General features: G+C 35.6%; 1 protein-coding gene and 1 long non-coding RNA gene across 7 annotated transcripts in view; both read left to right on the top strand.

The window, feature by feature from the left end:
- Window positions 1-20,783, top strand: part of LOC126869477 (segmentation protein cap'n'collar) — a 112,025-nt gene that overhangs the window by 29,030 nt on the left and 62,212 nt on the right. For all 6 annotated transcript variants that reach the window (XM_050626073.1, XM_050626072.1, XM_050626074.1 and 3 more), the window contains exons 2-3: window positions 8,010-8,177; window positions 15,106-15,181. In XM_050626073.1, the coding sequence (XP_050482030.1) occupies window positions 8,010-8,177; window positions 15,106-15,181 (244 nt within the window). The remainder of the gene's footprint in view (window positions 1-8,009; window positions 8,178-15,105; window positions 15,182-20,783) is intronic.
- On the top strand, window positions 76-4,807 carry LOC126869484 (uncharacterized). The gene is made up of 2 exons (XR_007690937.1): window positions 76-1,104; window positions 1,697-4,807. It is a non-coding gene; the product is annotated as an uncharacterized LOC126869484 (long non-coding RNA).

Raw genomic sequence — 20,783 nt, 5'->3', positions numbered from 1 at the left:
TTTAATTAGCATAACCGTGAGCTCATAGTACCTGTTTCTCGAAGGCTTCTTGATTCATCTTTCACATAAATTAATAAACTATTTCGAAATTATGTTTGTTATTCTAGAGATAGATATTATGCCCGTGTCAACGCTAGATATACCGAAATTTTCAACAATATTTTGTTTAATATAATGTGCTATATAAACTCAATAAACAATTTACTGTCATTTATTACGTTCAGCTTGTTCGCTATCAGATGTGAAAAAAAGTAATTAATAGCTTAATATTGCTAGCAAATAAGCTGTGATACTGTTTTTTTTCTTCTTTGTGTACATTGTGCGTCCTTAATGATCTATCAGCGACATGTCTGATACCGTACTGTGTAAATAGAGAAATGATTACAATAGCAATCTGTAATGAAATTCGTATCACTAATTACTATCGATCAAGTCCATGATTGATTTGAAAATAACATTTCTCTCGAAAAATAAGACTCCAGTGCTTTGTCGTCTGGGTTTTTAAGACATGCTTCGGCCATTAGTATGAATAAATAAATAATGTAAGACAGTGTAGATTAATTTGGAAAAAGATAAGCATAAGATAAGATTACTGTTTAGAATAAGAATTCCGTTTATTTGTGCACATCGAGAGACAAAAACAGATCCTATATCTAATTGAAGTTCATAAATAGAAATTCACTGATTCACTTCATTGTCTTATGATTTTTTATTCGTGTAATTGGATGTTTACGTTCAGACACGTAAGTGGATTTAATCTTCAAGAATTTATTTAACCAGACAGTGTCTAAAATTTCGTTCCAATAAATGGGATTCCATTCTACGTTTATTAAATAAACACTCAACTAACGTCTAATAAACGAACACCTTATGGAAATAATTTCAATGTTAAAGCAAGTATTTTGGTCGCAGTAAGAGATGTTGGAGAACAAAGGAATAGGAAAAGTGAAGCTTAAAGATAAGAAATTAGGAAGAATTTAAATATAAGAAATTCGAGGGCAAAGTGAGAACTTCAGGTTACATGAACATATGGAGTCACAATGTCATGGATTTATCAAGAAGAGGATCAAAGTTTTCATAGAACATCCATGTCAATCGTTGTTCGTATGTATATATACGTTTTATAATTCTATATTTTTCCAGACTTCAGGATAATAGAATTAATCGTTAGTTGTTAATTCTGTATACCGAGAGAATATTTTAAATAAATATCAATTAATGATAAAAATATCTATACTCGTATCTCTTATCAACCAGAATGTTCGACGAATCTTTACTTATCAAACTACGTTTATCTTTATATGTAATGCAGTTTCTTCATTTTTACATACATAATTTTATTATTCTGGCACCACTAAAGCACTGGATCCCAGAAAAGTAGATTAAAACATCAGTTTGCAAACGAAAGTGCATAGTTATTCCTTCCTCAAATAATGTGTCATAACTTCTAGAATATTACTGATAGTTAAAATTAATATTTTATGATATATAAATCATTAATAATCGATACGAGTTTATGATTCCTGAAGTGTCATATAAAAGTGCTAAAAACAGTTACAAATATTTCGATACTTTTCTGACGAAATATTCCTTTAAGCTTTACGGTGTCGTTGGGAATGTCGAGTACAGTACAAATACCAAAGAATCGTATCAAGAACACGAATTAACCGATCGTGTAATCGATCAAACTTTGCAGAAAAGTCCACTTGAACGCAACTGATCTGTTGCTATATAGTATACCGACGATAAACCGTCGTTTCCCCGAAGAAGCGTTTGATTATTCGAGAAGATTGGCTGTACTCGTTGTCATCGGCGACAATGGAGAGTAATTACATTATCACGGTGTTGTATGATCGACATTCGATGCAGTAAGTTATAAAACGTATAGTCATCGGCTCGTGTCCCGCAGAAGCGAAGTCTTTTCCTTTAGGAAGACAGATCGATTCAAGACTGGTGGAGATCGTTGCACCTGTTATTCAGGGACGAAGAAACAATCGACTGCAAAACTATTTTTCAAGATAACTAATTAAGATGGGACACGTGTTCTCGATACGAAGATCGTTGTTCTATTCCATACTTTTCAAAATGTAAAACATACGATTCGCAACATAGCCTCATGGTCGAAAAAGTTGACGATATTACGCAGGTAACAGGACGCTCAGGCTCTGTTTACTTGATATTATTAAAAAAATTTTGGAACTTATATTATCGTAATATGTTACATTGTACGTATTATAAACTATCGATACATGTATAAATTCCTTCGTATGATAATAACAAGATTTATAATGAAATGAGCGAAGTCTTAAAAGTGATCGTCACAAATTACAGCCAAGGTAATCGCCTTATTTAACTTGTAATTGTAAATTGTAAAACTGTGAAAAGTATTTGTAAAATAGAAATTTGTAGCCTGTAATTTCTCAGTTGTCTCGATTCAGTGATATCGTTATTTGATCAGTGAATTATTATGCAAGAGGTAACTTCTCAGTTATGTAATTATTACCAGTATGTACGCAGATAAACAGGAACGATATCCAGAGCGCAATTGTAAATCAAATCGTTGAGAAGTTACGCTCATTCATGCAACATTTAAGATTTAGGAAGAGTTATTTGGATATTGATATTCACAATTAAACGATGAAATTTGCGCCATAGTAAGTCTCTACTATCTCCTGCCCAGTAAACAAAAATTAATTTGTAATTGCTGAAAATCAGGACTTTTCAAAGAAACAATAGCAAACAGTTTCGAATTGATATCGGTACGTCTTGGAAAGAGCACCAAGTCCTTATCTCTGTAAAAGTGTCTCGACACATGTTCTGACACTTATAACGTGTAAATTTCACTCCTAACCGATTTTACCTCCTCGTTATATCATTTCCGCCAATCTTGTTTGTTCGGAATCTCGAAACGACTAAACTTTATCTCTTCTCTAATTCCACAACCATGCTATCTCTTTTGCACCTATGTAACATAATCGTCGATTTCTTTCTCGCTTCTCCGTTGCTTTCCGCTTTCCGTTTTCTTCTCTTTTCTTTTTTCTTCTTATTTATTTTCACTTTTCACATTGGAGGATTATTATTTTTGACAAAAATGCGTGTACCGGACTAATTCTTGACTAAACATTCGAACCACCCAATGTAATTTTGTTATTCTTGATTTTCGTCTTACTTCAACGGCTTCATTTCTCTCATTTAGGCTCACGGTATATATCTTCGTGTATTATTTATCATTACATACCTACAGTTAGAAACGTATAGCGCGGGAGATACGAATTTTCTTCAGCTTCGGAACTTGCATGTTCTTTACGCGCAAATCGTCCCTTTGGTATTATTTCCTTAGGAAGCGTTTCACTTTCCTCGTTATTTCCCAAATCCCAGGAATCGTACGAAAGCAACGAAGCAATCTTTCGATGATGAACACGTAATTTCATTTACTGTACCTACTGTCTCTTGAAATTATATTTTCTCTGTATATTTAATCCAAAATCTCAATTACATAGCCATTGATTTGTTACGTTACGGCGATAAAAAGGGATCAATGAGAACGTAAAAGAAGAAATTGCTGTCCGTTCGGAGTCGGTATCCCGACGCTTTATCTTGCCGCGTGGCTAATCGAATAAAAATTAAAGGCGTCGGTGTCGTTGGAAAGAGCGCGCTGGTGCCAGGTGAAACGCGCTGCTGGCCTAGGCATCGAAGTCGATTCGATTTCTCGAGGAGAGCTGTGCCCAGCTGTGGGCGCGGCGGATATCCCGCTGTGTTTCTCCAACATGGCCGACACCTTATGCACACCCACGCTCTGGTTCTCTTTTTCATCGCGTCCTCCATTTCTTTCTCGTTCCTCCGGAGCATCAAATTACACGCTCGGTGAAGTAATTTTCGATGGCGCGTTCGTGATCGAGCGTGATGCAGAAACATATCCGTTATCCTGCGGTTCCGATGCGCCGTGTTAAAATTTGCGATCACCGATAACGATGGCCAAAGATTAATGGCTACGAGCCAACCGGCTCTGTCTTTACCCCGTGTATTAACCATCAAATGATTCCTCCGATTGATCCATATGAAATTATGCGTATACACGAGCTAAATAAATAAATTCTATCGGGACCGTGATCTGTTGCAGGAAGAACGATCGAGCGTGTAAAACGGTGGAATGATTAATCATATGTTTCTTGTTAGCTTGGAAAAATTATCGGATTACCCACGTGTATGTAAATAAGAATTATTGGATTGATTTTATAGTTGAGAATTGTCTGTAACAATTTCAAATTATATTTGGAATTAATTCGTGATGAATGTACGATCGATCGCTTAGCGACTATAATGATAAGAAACTTTCAAGTACGTACAAGTAATACTGAACTAAAACCAATTCGGTATTTCTTGTGATCGAAGAAATAATTTTTCAAACTAACGAGAAATATGTGATATTATTGATAATCGTCTACACGTCCATCGTTTTACACGCTTAATCGTTTCTCCTGCATCGTAAGGTAATTGCGATAGTGAAGCTTTAGATATTTCCTCTTTTTTTAACAAATTTATCTGATTAAGGACGTAGCGACCGTTCTAAAAATACAGTTCTGCAAGAATAAACTGGTAAAATATCGATGAAAGTTAGATGTGAAATAGAATTAGTAATTCGTATTATTTGATATTAGATATAGATATTAGATTCGTATTAGATATAAATTTATGAAGCGAATTAATGTTTAAGCATTCTATTAAAGACGACATGTATTTCTATTTAACTGTATCTGTATTTCATATCGATGTATATATACAAGTAAAACTATTTATTCAAAGTTTATATTGTTTGGTTTATTTTAAAGATTAACATGATTTTCCTATAACACAGAAGAGATGTAACCTATACTACCTATAAATGTAATATATAATAATATAATATATAATAGAGAAAGTTTTAAAGAGATTGTTCCACTAAAGAACTGCATATTTTTATTCAAACTTGGAATAGACGAGACGTTGCTATTTAAATTTATGTAGCAGAATTTCTAATTGCCTTCTAATTAACAAGCAGCATTCCTTAATCTAATGCAATCTTCGCCAAATAAGAGAAATTCTACGTTTCTATGAAAGTATAAACAAGTACATCAAATGAACACATACAAATCCGTTCTTCGACTTTAATAAGCAGGCCACGAGTTGTCACGCTTGCTCGTTCCAACAAAAATTAGCAAATCTAATCGTGTCTTCATTCACGTATCTGTATAACCGGCTGTTATACCAATGCTATCTTTCTCCCTCTTCCACTCGCAATTTTTAATGAAATCGTAACGAGGCTTTTGACATTTCTCTTGGACGTAGTAAGACGTCGTTGTGTTCTTAATACTACTTCAAAAATCTCACGTCCTGTTGCCGCTATGACACGATAAGTAGTTGCAATTTGCTAGTCACTTAATCCGCGAATACGATTCATTGGACGCGAATTATTTATTATATATTTGCAGAAATGTACGGTAGGAAAGCTTCTTCGGAGTAATTTCAATTTATCTTTGATCAATGTTTTTTCGATAAAAAAAGTCGATCACTTTTAAATCATACGTATAGCTGTATAGGTGTATCTATAAGTTTCTTAAATTACTGAAATATCGTTTTAAACATTTTCGCATACGTAATCTATTTATAATATGAAAACGTTGTCCGCTATCTCCTTACGAATAAGTAAAACTTGTTACAGCTATTGAATTAAAAAGAGCATATTCATCTATTAAAGAGCAGTACAGGTTAATTTCGTATATCCTAAAGCTGAGGCAAATAGATACGCGTGTATATATATAATTTCATTTATTTGTACTTAATTGACAAAACCACTAAATTACCGATAGTTGCTGATCAACCGTTAAAAAACAAACGTTCTAATTAGCGATAAAAATTAATCGATCTTTAACTTCTGTAACTGCGTAGTCTGCAACATGGATATCTTAACCAAAGTGTTTTTTATCGAATATTTTTCACTAAAAACTGTAACAGAGTCGAATTAATTGCGAAATCTAATTACGGTCGCCGTTACTCGACATTACTTCTTCTTGCACAGGTTGTAATAACGGTCAGGTTTAAATTAGCGAAGAAAATCTGTAGATTAGTTAACGAGGTTGAATACGAACTCGGCGAAATTGGCTCAATTAAAAGCTACGGGCCAGCTGCCCCGACAATTGTGCCCCGTCATGTGATTGGTCCTTTTTCCCAGGTTCTTTCTTCTCCTTTCGATCTCCTCCATTTCGAGATGCATCGATACTCGGCCCGTCATTAATCATGCACTTTTGTACACACTCGTCGATGGGACTCCCTGCGAGGGACATCTTGGCCCGCAACAAAATGAATCTTCAGGATCGTGATTTCGATTTCGAACAACTCGATCGTGATCGAAACGTTATTAACTTACATAAAGCGAGCACGCAAAACTTGTTGTGCTACCACGAAATCCTTGTACTTATTAATTACTATGCTACGCGTAAACATGTAATCATCAATTATACTTATTTTAGTCGTGCGAGTACGCGAAAAATTTAATTGGAAGTGTAGAATAGAATTCTTACAATTTGCAATTTACAATTTGCAAAAGTTTTCTTGCAATTTACGATAAGTGACATCTAATCCTTTTTTAATGGGTTATTACGGATATTGAAGAATAAACTAAATCAGTATGAAATTCAATATCTAAATTCAGATACATAGGTAGGTACATACTGCAGTTTTCAGAAATTATAAATTCTCTATCCTGTAAAAGTATAGAGTCACTGTAAAAAGTGTTTGCACAGTACTGAACTTTAACAGAATTATTATAAAACATCGTATGGTAACAAGGTTTTAATCGAATCAAAATATTTACGTATTCTTACAAGTCTTCAGAATAATTTTCAAGAAGAAAAGACTGCGATATCTATTCCTATTGTGAAAATATCAATAAACATCTAGCAACTTACAAAAATATATAATATTATATTAATAAATATTATTACTATTATAATGAATATTAATATTAAATATAAATATGACCATAGGTATTTTAAAAAATAGTCTGCATCAAAAGAAAATGAGTTTGAAAGACACTTTCATTATGATGCATGATAACCGTCCAAAGTATAATGCTACTAACACACGAGCATCGATCTTGTATAATACTTGAAAACACTTAGAAACACCTCTACAATCCCCAGATATAAACATTATTAAAAATATATGGGATCACCTGAAATGGGAAATTACGAAGTCAACGTATTTCATCAAGAAATGATAGGAAAAGAACTATTTTAGAAGAATGGAAAATCATTTCCGCTAGAGTACACATCGATTTAATAAATTCAATATCACGACGGCTTCAAGCCATAGTAAAACCAAAAGAAAACTTCACTAAGTATAAAAATAATTAAATTTAGTAATTTCCTCTCCTATATATCGGAGTTATCAATTTTCTTCATTAAACTGCAATTTTACGAATATCTTCTACATATATATTTTTTTCATTTTTTAGATGTCTCTTAATATTTCCTCACAGACTATACATATGCCATTTCTTTCTTTTTTTTTTTGTGAAAATTATTTTGCTGACTTGTAAGAATGTATACATATTTTTTATTCGTTAAAAAATAGTTAATAAACGACGTTCTACGTTATCTTCGTTGAAATTAATTATCGTATCTATACTTTTTACACTGCTTCTAACAGTACATTATTAATTATAACATCTAACGAATATTGATATACAGCGGGTGTTCACGAACTTATGGCAAATTATTAAAAAGCAAAAATTTGTAGAATACACATTTAATATGAAGAAAAACGTAAAATATCCGAAGTGGAACATATATTACAATATTTACTAGATGAAACGAACCTCCATTTAGGCTTCGTTTATTACTTTTGTAAAAATAAACATTTGTATCTAATAAAAATATGAATTTGTGTCAACGTAACAGTTCTTTTCATTTTTTCAATTTATATATCTAAATTACCAACACTTTTTCACAAATGCTTACGTATTGTTTCAGGATATGGATTTAATCGAAGTGCTCTGGAAGCAAGACGTGGATCTGGGATTTACGTTGGTGGAAGCACCAACAACAACAACGAAAAAGGCGTCCACGTTGGAAAAGGAGTCCGACGATGAGATCGAGAAATTAAAAGCTCTGGAAGCGATCAATGGGACTAACGAAAAGGTACGTAACATTACCCTTATCTTTGTCATAACATGCTCAACCGAACTTACCGATCTATCTTCGATAAGTACCTATATTCTTATTCTTAATTTCGACTTCGATCTCTGCCACGCTTTCTCCCGTTTACGGACCGCAATTAGCAATTAATGACATATTGTTTATCGAGTTTCGTATACTTTCACATTACAGAGAATCTAACATTTTGCCTTTTCTCGTGTGACATTCAAATTCGCGTTTCTAACGTACACCATCGGCTAAAAGTTTCGGCTTAAGGGTTAGAAGTCGAGACTCCGATGAAAGTAAAGTTAAACGATATGGCATAATATGAATCACCGTGTTAACATTGACAGAATAGAGGCATTAAAATTATTAAGTTAAACGGTAGGAAAATTGAAGGACCTTTCACAGATACCTAAACTTTTGTCCGGTAGTGTATCTTTTCTGATAGTTCGCCTTGGCGTTCAGCCTTTCCGTCTTTTGTGTCTTCCTTGCGATTATCAGCGATAGAAAGTCATGATTTAGATGTACGTTCTCGCTTGTCGGAACTATTTCGTGGGAATACGTTCGTCGTCGTTGAGTCGTCGAGTTCGAAACAGTTCACCAGTCGGAAGTTTGATTGTTCATCGGAAACGACAGGGAAAGAAAAGAAGAAAAAAGGTTAAGATTTGATCGTATTAATACTCGAGTGGATACGGCCATGAGAGGCAAGCGATCCGTGTCGATAGATCGGTATCGATTCGTCGTGAAGTCGACGGTGAGGCATCAAACAAAAGTGACGCTACTCGATGGACTAACAGAAGAATTCGGCACTCGGGGTGGCTATCTCTTTACAATCTCTCGATCGACTGTCCTGTTTTGTACAAACGTTACTCGAATCCTTGTCTAGAAAATATCTCATTGAGTTAGTTAAATTTAGTTAGATAAATCTACCTTGCGTCTATTATATTCGAACAAAATTTAAGAGAATTTCTTTCATTTATTTTATTCATTTGAAGTTTGCAAACGTATCTGTACTGTTTACTATGTTCTATAAGTTATCTTATAGAACGTGCGAATCACTAGCAAGTATAGCTGCCCTTCTTCCCTGTAGGTCTCCTAATTCTTATCAAGTGTCTGCATGTGGACTCCCACCGTGATAATCGGTCAAACATAGATCAGTCAAAAGGTATAATCCTGCAGAACCCATAGAAGCTATGTTCGATAGATACCAAAGAGATTAGGCTAGGAGGAACCATCCCACGCGCACTCGGATATGATCTCGGTCGATAATTCGAACCCCAAACTGTCGGCTTCTCGTCTTGTCTCTTCCCTCTAATTCCCTGTACGTGAGAATATCTCGAAACTACTGTACTTTATCTCCTTCCTCCAGATTTGCCTCCTCGTCTTTCCCTCTTCGTCTTATCAATTTTGTTAGACGTTCCATCTATTCGCGCAATTCGTAATCTTATTCAAAATCATGAATTTTACAAGCTAGTAAATAACAGTATAAATCTCGATCTTGGGGTAAATACGAGTTAGAGTTTATTATTATTAAAAAAAAAAAAAGGAAATATGTTCGGCAAGCTTAAAGTAATCAAAGACTGAACGACTGCATAATTGTACCTATATTGATTGCAGCGGTTTGATTCAATGAATTTTATTCGGTCAAGATTCTATTGTGCCCTGTTCAACGATGCGTAGTTTCCTTAAGAATCTAAAATCGTGTCTGCAGTTCACTCCAGATCGACTGATTTAATTCACTTTCTATTCTACGACACAACTTTTTTCAACGTCGATTTCCTTCATCTGACGCGTTTCAGTCGATGAGCACGAAGAGCGTTTAAGTATCCACGAAGATTCGAGCCAACGAGAGCTCATCCATACCGTGGTCACCGACAATGACGTTGCATGACGTTCTGGGCGGGTAACCCATCAGACTTCTCGACGTTCTTTCTCTTCTCTTCTTTTCTCTTCTCCTCTCTGATCGTCTCTTCTCTCCGTTCTCCGATCTCTTGTCTCCTTTACTCTTCCACTTTGACTCTCTCTTTTGCTCTCACGGCCTTCGGTAGTAAAGTCGGTGTTCCTTCGTTCCTCTCTCCAATCCCTATCTAACTCGCTTCGTCTTTCGGGCTCTTCCTCCTCGAAGATCGTATTGTTCCAACGGGTTCCACCTTTGTGAAGGGACCGCCGTCTTCGAGGCTCCAATAATACGGGGAATATCCTCGATCCCGATCGAAAGCAGACACATCGATCCAAAGTGTGGTTCGCGAACAGCTGAGAACAAAGGCCAGTCCACTCCTCTGTCCCATCTTCCTCCAATTTCTTTCGCTGTATATTGACAGCCATTGTCCCGATATTTAGTCCTGAAATTGTTTTAACTGCGAATATCTTTAAAAATACGAGTCTATCTTCCTCGTTTCTATCGAACGGTGAACTTAAGTTCTTCGAAAGATTTTTATCGAATTCTTGTACGTTTCTCGAAACAGAGAAATTTGGAAACTTTCGTGCCCGATTGATTGGAAGATATACGGTATGCTTCTTTTTTTCTTTTTTTAGTAATTTCGTTAATAATATTGAGTATACGGTTTGTCTGTTTTTATATGAAACGGGATGCTAATAGATTAATGGTAAAATTTCGATCTAAATTTGCCTGCGACTATTAAATTATCTTTTATCGTTGATTCCAATTTAATAGGACGAGAATACTCGAAGAGTACAGCGTATTATGTTCCAGCGTAAAATAATGGCGCTCATTCGGAGTGACTGGCGTGAATATTTAATTTACGACTTCGGCTGAAATTCCAAACGATCTGCGTTCGCAATGGTGACAGGTTCGATTATAGCGACTTGCTCCATTTATACGAAGGAAATAATCTCTTTCGATCTAATGGAAACTCAAAGTCCTAGAAGACCCTTTTTTAACTTCCTATAGAAACTTATTTAAAATTGAGTAAATTTATTTAGGAACTTTGCAGATTTATAACAATGCATTTTAAGACATTTTCCTGTGATTTTTTCCCCTAAATCCCGTTTCTTTCCATATTATCCACGTATTCTTCGTTCTTTCTTCAATTTCGTCAATTTTATTCTTCAATTTCTTTACCTTTACAGAAATTTGTAATTCCATCATCGATAGTTTCAATATAAACTCCAAACTCTTGCTACGATTAAAGCGTTTGAACCGACAAACGACGTAAGTACCAAAAGTAAGAATTTTCACTAAAAACAAGAGAACTCGTTTCTGTTATCCTTCTTCCCACTGAACAAATCATTTCTCCATTTTTCTGACGCTTACTACGATATACTTCGCTCACCTATGTTCCTAAAGAATCGCTAAATTCTCGATATAATCAGAAGAAAATACGAACGATGCTCGATGATGGCTTCTCGCTTTCTTTTGCATAACGACAGGAGCCAGCTAAAATGTATTCGTAAAAACATCGGAACGGATGGCGTTCATTTGTTGGCGGGATGCAATCGCTGAGGGTTTGTTAAAATGATAGATGTACAGCATCCCTCTGGTCGAGGGGCGGCATCGATAAAGCAAGCTGGAAAGGAAGATGAGGGTTAGGGCGAGGGAGAAGAAAGCCGGTTGGTCGCGGGACGTAGTCGAGAAAAAAAGAGAGGAGAGAGCAAGATAAAAAGAGAGGGGAGAGCAGGGCCAAAGAGATTGGAGCAGCATGGCAGGGGGATTCTGAGGGACGTATTGATGGTCCTGGAAATTGAAAACGCGCCCAGCGAACCGAAGTGGGTTTGGCCTCCTTCTCTTCCCTGATTGTTTCTGTCGGATGAATTTTCGGGAGAAAATGGCGGTCGATCCCGTGATGTTGTATTTCGGAATTGTTTCCATCCATACCTACCTACAGTTTCATTATTCACATACGTACATATTTTGTTTTCGTTCCTGTTCGAACAATTGTTTCTTCTGCGCAGGCAAAGAATAGTTTCAATCAACTACGTATTTATAGTTTTCTCGTCTTTCAAATCGTTATAGAAATATAGATAGAAATTGCAAGTAACGAGCTAGAATTTTAGTCGTTGCTGGATCCTTGACGTTTTGTTTGCAACACTTGTTTTTTTTTTTTTTTTTTTAATTAAATTATTGCAGTACAGGGTTAGATAGGTATAGTTGTAGACGAAGAAACATACGAGGTGTTTCATACGTATTATACTTCTCATTGTGCTTCTTATAATTAGTCGCGTGTATTTAGTCTTTGTCGGACTAAAAACAATTTGTTATTCTCTTTCTACGCGTACTTCGTATCTATATGTTCGTTGGCAGTGAGAATAATCGAACGAATCAAGAGCTGAAGTTATCATTTTTAAAATAGAACCAGGATAAAAGGTGCCAGGATCGGTGTGTTGCGAATTCGAAAAGACGACAGGTTACGAATTATTCGCAGAACCGTGACTGGCAACAACCTGGCGACTTCAATAGCTGGCTCGACGGTCACGGTGGCCCATTGATTTCGTACATATTCGCGGAGATCAATACAGATTCTAGCTATGCTTTCAACTGACAGATCGTTCGTGACGGCCGAAATAAGCAGACTCTAAGTAGTTCGAAAATCTTAATTGAGAGCTGCGCGAACGATGCAAACTCATAACGATGACAGGACCTCCATTGTCATACGGGCGACCGTGTCGTTGAGAAGAAAAGCCACGTCTTTTTCGAATAAACAAGATAAAGATAATAAGATATAAAAATTTTATAGTTATATTGCTAGATCTTTGGTTTCCAGTTACTTTCATATCCTAATTACTATCGCAATTCTTTAGATTGCAAATGAATAATTATATACAGGGTGATTGGTAACTGGTGGTACAAGCGGAAAGGGGGTGATTCTACGCGAAAAAAGAAGTCGAAAATATACAATACAAATTTTTCGTTTGAGGCTTTGTTTTCGAGAAAATCGACTTTGAATTTTCGCTCGGTACGCGTGCACTTTACCACGTCTCGTTATAACGGATCTCACTGTAGATCGTTGTCTCGATGGAAAAATTAAAAAAAAAAGAAAAAAGGTAAAAAAAAAATTTTTATTCTATATTTTCGACTTCTTTTTTCGTGTAGAATCACCCCCTTTCTGCTTGTACTACCAGTTACCAATCACCCTGTATAATACAAATTATGGGTACATACAATGACGAGCATATAGATGGGAACAAACAATTCTAACGATTTAGGTAACTGAAATTATTTTGTGTTTACATATTTTCGATATATTGCTTCAAATGCTATCCTTTGAATTAAATGACATATCAGCAGAAGGATAGGTGTACGCAAAAGTGAATATTCAATTTGATATAACATGCGATATTACATATATGATCAACTCGGAAACCAAACTGATCAACTCCACTTTTTGTCAATCTCTCAATTTCATTTCCTACATAGATACACCATGAATATTCAATTCTGTAAAAACAAATTAACTTATATTTCCATTCATTTCAAGGTAAATTTGAAAAGTAACGATTGCGATATAATAATATCATCTCTTCTTTCGGCTTTAAAATTAATGTACTTGATCAACGTGTCTTACTCATAAATACAAAACTAGGTAAAACAAAATTATCCTTATGTTTAGATTATACATATAGCAATATCGATATAGTTCTAAAGTCGAAAAAGTTTAACAGTAAAATTAAAGCGAGGAAAGTTAGCTGCGAATCTAAACAGGAAACAGTGAGCACGAGAATGCACGCGGATCCTTGATGGCGCGTAACTGCGATGCACTTAGTTTCATTTCGCGGGAGTTGTTCGATCGAAGGGTGGAGAGAGGATTGATCGAAGTTTGTATTCATAACCCCGGATCTTGGTATAACGCACCACTCAACGACGATACATCACACTGAATGAAAAAGAGACTGAGGCAACGATAGAAGGGGATGAAAAGCTGGAGGCCAGGAAAGGGAGAAGAGAGAGAGAGAGAGATACTATCAGAGAGTCGCTATGATTAATGGTCGAGTACAATGCTATTTTCATTAAACTCATTTCACTGCAGCCCGTATATAACACGGGGTACGGCCAGCCTATGGTCTCGGCCATATGAGCGCCCTCGGCTTCTTTTTCACGTTGCCGTTAGGTTCCCTTGATTATGACGTCTCTATGATCGTCGACCTTCACGGTCTCGAATGCCATCCGAGTGAATTCAGCCATTGTTACGCGGCGTCGTTTTCGATCCTTTCATTATCAACGGAATGGCGTTTTCACCGAAAGTCGGCCGCCGTATCCAAATTTGAAAACGGCTTCATCCGTGATATTGCGAGCTTTTGCTACGATGTACGAACAATCTGTCACTTTCTTTTCAATGGAACGACTAGTGTCGGTAGTTGAGAAGAATTTTTAACAGTAATACAAAAGATAATGTAAAGGATAAATAGATAAGATAGATGGAGAAATGATAAGAAAAGTGGCGATGAAATTTTTGACGCGTTGAAAAGATGAATATAATGACGTTAACACTGTAAAGTAATGAAAACAAGTTAGAAATGAAACATCACATTGACGCAAAGTTGTTAATGTTGTAAATAATATTCAGTGGGAATTAAATATGAATAACGTTTTTAAAACGAATATGAATAATTCAGTTTACTGGATGTCTTCTAAACGTGAAAAGCTTGCTAATCGCTAGTTTGTTAAGAAATCAATTGACATTTGACGTCTTAGATTTGTCAGATATTTATCACGGTAATTTCTTAATTTATTACTCCGTTTATTTAACGACATCTAAACCCAACATAATTGCTAATTGCGGCTTGTTTACGAGGAATTGGCTACGTAAACATTTCTCAGTAACAAAGAGTTCTTCCTATTGATTCGATTGGGTGTCATCGTATCTTGAAGCAGACAAGAAAAAAGTTAGTTTCGTGATTAAGTCCGGTTTTATTCGCTCAACGGAATATATTGTTAGCTGCTAGGAACATTTCCTCGGTGTTTCATTTCCAGAAAGACAGAAAGGAATATGACGAGCCACAAGATGATCCATGGGCAGGCCTTCCTTATACCGTCGATCTCGAAACTGGTAAGTGCAAATTAGTTTTATCGTGCAATCAAACAACTTAAGATAAAACTTGTATCAAATTTTTATTTGGAAATTTTACCTGTAAAAGAAATATTGCGACATTTGTGCAAACTATGCGAGAATAACTAGATAGGTACTTATATATCCAAAAGAACCGTATAACAAGCACAGCAGCACTATGAAAGGTGTTCATAATTTTGATTACATAATACGTTTATGCGCTGCTTTGAACGCTTGCTTTGCGTATCAGTCTCTAATTAAAGAGTCAATCAAAGGTGATAGACACCGTCCGTATACCGTAGACGTCCTAATACGCCGGTAAAAAACCAGGGACAATTATATACAGCTAGTTCGCGTAGCTCCTTCTATTCAAAGCGTGTCAAATTAACGTTGCAATTTGTAAAAGCCAATTTGAAGGTTCGCTGCAGTTAAGAGCCACGACCGCGCCTGGCCGCACCTCTCACGAATCTAATTACCATAAACGCGTTGATTAAATGTAGTCTATTCGATGATTATTTCCTTAGTCGAATCATTTTTATATCGATTAGTCAGTGGTAGATAATTCGGTAGTGACGGCGGCAAACGAAGGCAAAAAATAATGTTAACGCTATGAAAAGCGTAAATGACGTGTATCGGCAACTATGCGGTCTAACTATAAATTGCGATAAGCGTTGTCTTATAAAATCGTAAGTAGAAATCGTATTAGTAGTTTTATTTGTGACACAAAATTTATATGAACGATTATATAACGTCACATTCCAACAATTTGTGTCTCAATATATAAATTGCGCGCTCTATCTTACTCAATTCCATATTACAGAAAAAGTCATGGTAAGTACAGATACTGTTAAGTTGTTGATTCCAATGTCGCTCGGATAACTCAAATAAAACAGAAGGAATTTCGTACATGTAATATTAATATATGTATAGTTAATATCGTGGAAAAATATACACAACGAAATTTTGCAACAAAAGCAAATGCAATACCTAATTAATAATAAAATTATTAATACAATTCATATTTTTATATTCCAACGAGTAACATGATTGATAAGTATATAACGAAACGAGTAAGAAAAATACATATTTAGCCCCAAAAGCAAACACAATTTCGATACCCGATTATAAATACATTTAATTCATTTTAACGCTCATGAAACTTCTAAATTGCTTTCCTCTAAAAAATGAACGACGTGACTTATCACCTTCTTCTTCTATAACGTAGCTCAAAGGAAAAAAAGGAAAACAAAAGAATTTCATTCCATTGTTGCTACCTCTCCGTACTGATAGTCGCGTTAAATTTCGCGCAAGTACATTCCTGTGTATAGAGAGCTCACCGAGGAGAATTTCTTTCGCGCAATTGTTGCATAATCCGAAGGACTGTGGCCAACCAGCGTGAAAAGAACGTCGCCGGACAACCGAAAATAATTCGTGGAGACACTTTTGCGCGTTGGTACGAGATCAAGAATGAACGTATGCAGAGAAGGAAGGATCGTCTAACACGAAGCTGAGCGTTTGGCTGGATACACTTTGTCCAGGTACGGCGGGAGTGAGAGATTTCAGAGAGCCAGAGGTTCCAGTTCGTAAAGTCTCGTGGAGAAGTCGGGGAGTGGCTACAGGAACGCCCTCGCTGCCTTCTTCCCTCCCTTACCTTCGAACCCCACCATCCTCAGCAGCCCTTCGTATTCGCTCGGTTTCCCCTTCTCTGCATTTAATTACTTTACGTCGCGACGACCAGAGAGTGCGCCTAGCCCACCGCGATCCACTCTACGTCGTGTTTCGTATCGACGCTTGACGAAGGTTCGCTCGTTAAAACCTTTTTAAAATGTCGGCGTATCCGCGAACCTCGTTCTTTATTTCTCTTCCTCCTTTTTTTCTGTTTTCTTCTTCTTCTTCTTTTTTTTTTTTTTTTTTGTTTCGTTCGAGTCTCGTTTTTGTTCTCCGTTTTTCGGGAAAAAGAAAAGCGAGAAATTTGATCGATGGATGCTTCGAAAGCACTTCCCTATATGACGATTTGATTTTACATAGGTTGCACAAATGGCTCGTGAAGTATTTAGTATACACGTTTTACGTCTATATTGAATGTTTTATATAAAAAAACAAGTAAAACAAGTTTTGAGGTTTCAGTGGTATAGTTGCGAGACACGACTTTCGTGATTAGGGTAGCTTTGGTCAAATTTGCAACAGATCGGCAAATGTATATAAAAGTTACAGAATACTTACGCTAGGATGCTAACGTAACGTTTATTTAGTAAACAATTAATACACAGCGTGAATAGCGGTTTTAAACGTATAACAAATGTTAAAAGTGGCCCCGCTGATTAGCGAGTAGATATATAATGTGCACTTGATTTTTTAAATATCTTCGTGATCTCTGCAGAATATATTCTTGCGATAAATACAGTAATTTCTGTAGATATCTTCAGAATCGTTACAAATTTGATCAATTATAGTCATGATCGTCGTGTCTCATTACACGTACACGTAATAGAATCGTAAGAAAGTTTCTGTAAGTGTTTGAATACTTTGAACCACCGTATGTGCATGGAGATGTGAAAAAGAAAACGAAAAAGAAAATTGATTCGTTGCCTTTCATTTTTACGCTGTATAAGTAATATTCGACGCGGGATTTGATTTTAATCCACGCGTCGTTAAAAATTATTTTTCACCGTGGGGAGAGAATGCAAATGTGTAACATTACGTTAAACAGCAGTCGAATATACTGAGAAACAAGATTACACGGAAAATATTTTTCTACCATACGTTGATATATATGTATGTGTTCATTGCTTTTAAAAAATAAAAGTGTTTCTTAAATTAAACGATATAATTACCATCGTGACTCTTTTACGTTTTTATTATTTCCGAAACAATATGCAGAGCTGCAGCATGATAAATTATTTTGTCATTTACGAGAAAAATAGCGAGAGTTAAAGAGCGACCGTTACAATTTACCGCAATTTACGGTTTGCTTATTTGTTGCACGACACAGAGCCGTTGGTGTAGTAAATTAATTCGATTCCGCAATAATAAGTTCGTTTTACAAAGCACCGACCAGACTAACAAGAGCAGCGGAGCTCATTACGCGGCTATCTCGTCGTCGATCGATCGACTCGACGTACGGCATTGTGTGATTAATGAGTCGCTCGACAAAAGAAAGCACAAATTCCTTGGGCGTCGCTATTCTTTAAGATTTACTAAGAGAAAAATAGAGAATAACGAACGGGGCTCCAACCGAGATACAGACCTTTCGAAAGAAAAAAAAAGTATCTTTATCGCTTAACATTTTACCTGACATAGCTATGTCCAAATAATTTTAACGTATAGAGTAAACGACATTTGGATTTTAATGTCGCCATATGATTCAGAAGAAATATTTTTACGTAGAATAGTTGAGAATGAGAAGAACCTGTTACGTCCAGCCAAAGATATAATTGTTGAGACAAACAGTATTTTGATATTAGTAATATTTTAATTGTATGAAAGACAATATCTTTATATTATGCAGATGGTGAAAAGATACGTGTTTAGTCCCAAAGCGAAATTGAAGGATAATTTCGATAACACAGAGTAAGGTAGAATTACTTGAATCATCTAAGATTCATCATCTTAAAATTCTATCTTGAATTTTGCATGCAATGACCAAACTCGTTGTGTATTATGGAGCTTCATTAATCTTTGATATAAAAGCGAAGGAATGAGGAAATACCGCGTAACTTCAGATTCAGCAAAAGAAAATAACAAAAACGAGAAAACGCTTCGAATAACCCTTTAGCAGGTTTATTTGGCTCGGCGAGGAGGTATTATACGTATAAGAACTAAGAAAGTAAATAACAAAATAACTTCCAGAAATAAGGTAATACACACACGACTGAATCATAATAGCCACAATCGCGGATATTAGCATTAATTGAACCGACTTCTTTTTCCTTAACGACTAGAAGTTATATTCTTGTAAGAAATTATGGCCATCTAGCTATCAAGCATGTTTGTCACGCTACTAATAAAGAATTAAATAACTAGTCTGTTTTCAAATATAGATCGTTTAAGAATCGTTCATAACCGAATTTGCCAAATTACAAGGTGAATTACCTAGCTTATCTCGAATAAGATTAATTTACCTTGCTACAATTAATTAACAACGTACTGAATTTTAAAGCAGCCAGCCTCTGAAAAAAATGGGAAATACGACTTATCGCGTTCTTCCTGCAGTCTTCATTTCCAAACATGGCCCTTCTCGTTCCTATTACTGAGAACCTGCCTTGCTCTTTGAAATAAGAAAAAGGAAAAAAAGCGGGGAAAAAATGGAAAAAATGACACGCAACGGTTGCCTTTGGAACGAAAGCCGGTCGTTATCTGATTAATGAACAAATAATTCATTAAACTGCGGATGATATATCTACGGTAAAAGTTCAGTGCACTGGGAAGCTTGGGTGAATAATCAAGCGCCATAATACCTTGACCGCTGGGAAATTGCAAAACGATATTGTTGTAGCTCGATATAGAGTTGCATTCGAAGGGACTTCTTACGATTACATGTAAATTTATTCGCAACACGTAATCCCTAACACTATTACAAATCGTTTCCTGGCGGTTACATAGACATGGGTCCGCGCGAATCGCGATCTTCACGCACGAGGACCAAGTGCTTTCGTGAAAAGGGAATCAAGAGGTGGGGTAAAGAGGAGGATAAAAAGGTGCTGTATGATGCCGTCGACATACAAGGCGCTTGTACCAATTTGACGAAGCATGATGGATTACACGACGGATCTTATAAAAAGTTTATATCCGAGGAATAAATTATCATAGCATTGTCTCGCCACGAAGACTTTGGGTGCGCCGCAAAGTGTTCCCCTTCGATCGACACGATGTATTTTTCTTTCTTACGTTATCGATAATGTTCCGCCGTGATTAAAAATTCGCCCGAACTTATGTCGTGAAGCGTATTGCCAAGCGAATTCTAATTTCGTGGTTTTGAACATAATTTCTGAAATATTAGTTTATTTGATGTTACGTTATTTACGGTCGAAAAATTTCGTTGAATAAATTCAATTATGAATAGGATACTTTTAAAAGAGACAGAGAATTGAATTATCTTCCTATTTGATAGGATTATCTTATTAGTTCTTCGATTACTTGTCTTTGTCCTATGTTTAATTTAGAAAAGAATTGCTTTTATTTAACATTTTGATCGAAACGTTTTGTATTAAAGCGAACAAATTTATAGAATGAATCTGTTTAATAGGAAAAGAAAGTAAGTAGTAAGCAAGAATTCGATCTAAAGTATTCGTTACAATATTATATTATATAGCAAGCGAAAAAAATTAGTTTAAGCTCCACTTCTTTAAGTATAGTATAAGTATGTTCATAAAAATATGAATTTATATAAACATCCGCAATTATCATGCATTTGGTGTTATCTTTAATGAACGTATAGCTGCCTATAGTAATTTAAAGTCCCTTCGAAATATAATAAGCTTCTAACTTAATTTGCACTATCTATCGTGAATAATTATTTGAAATACAATTATCATTTATTTAGCATATAGACTGTACAAAATTAAATAAATCTGTTTAAAATAATAACTTTGTAGGACAAGCA

The sequence above is a fragment of the Bombus huntii genome, chromosome 9 (assembly GCF_024542735.1).
Source record: "Bombus huntii isolate Logan2020A chromosome 9, iyBomHunt1.1, whole genome shotgun sequence".
Taxonomy (NCBI): Eukaryota; Metazoa; Arthropoda; class Insecta; order Hymenoptera; family Apidae; genus Bombus; species Bombus huntii.
Note: the sequence above shows the minus strand (reverse complement) of the source record. Positions and strands in the feature narration are given on the sequence as shown.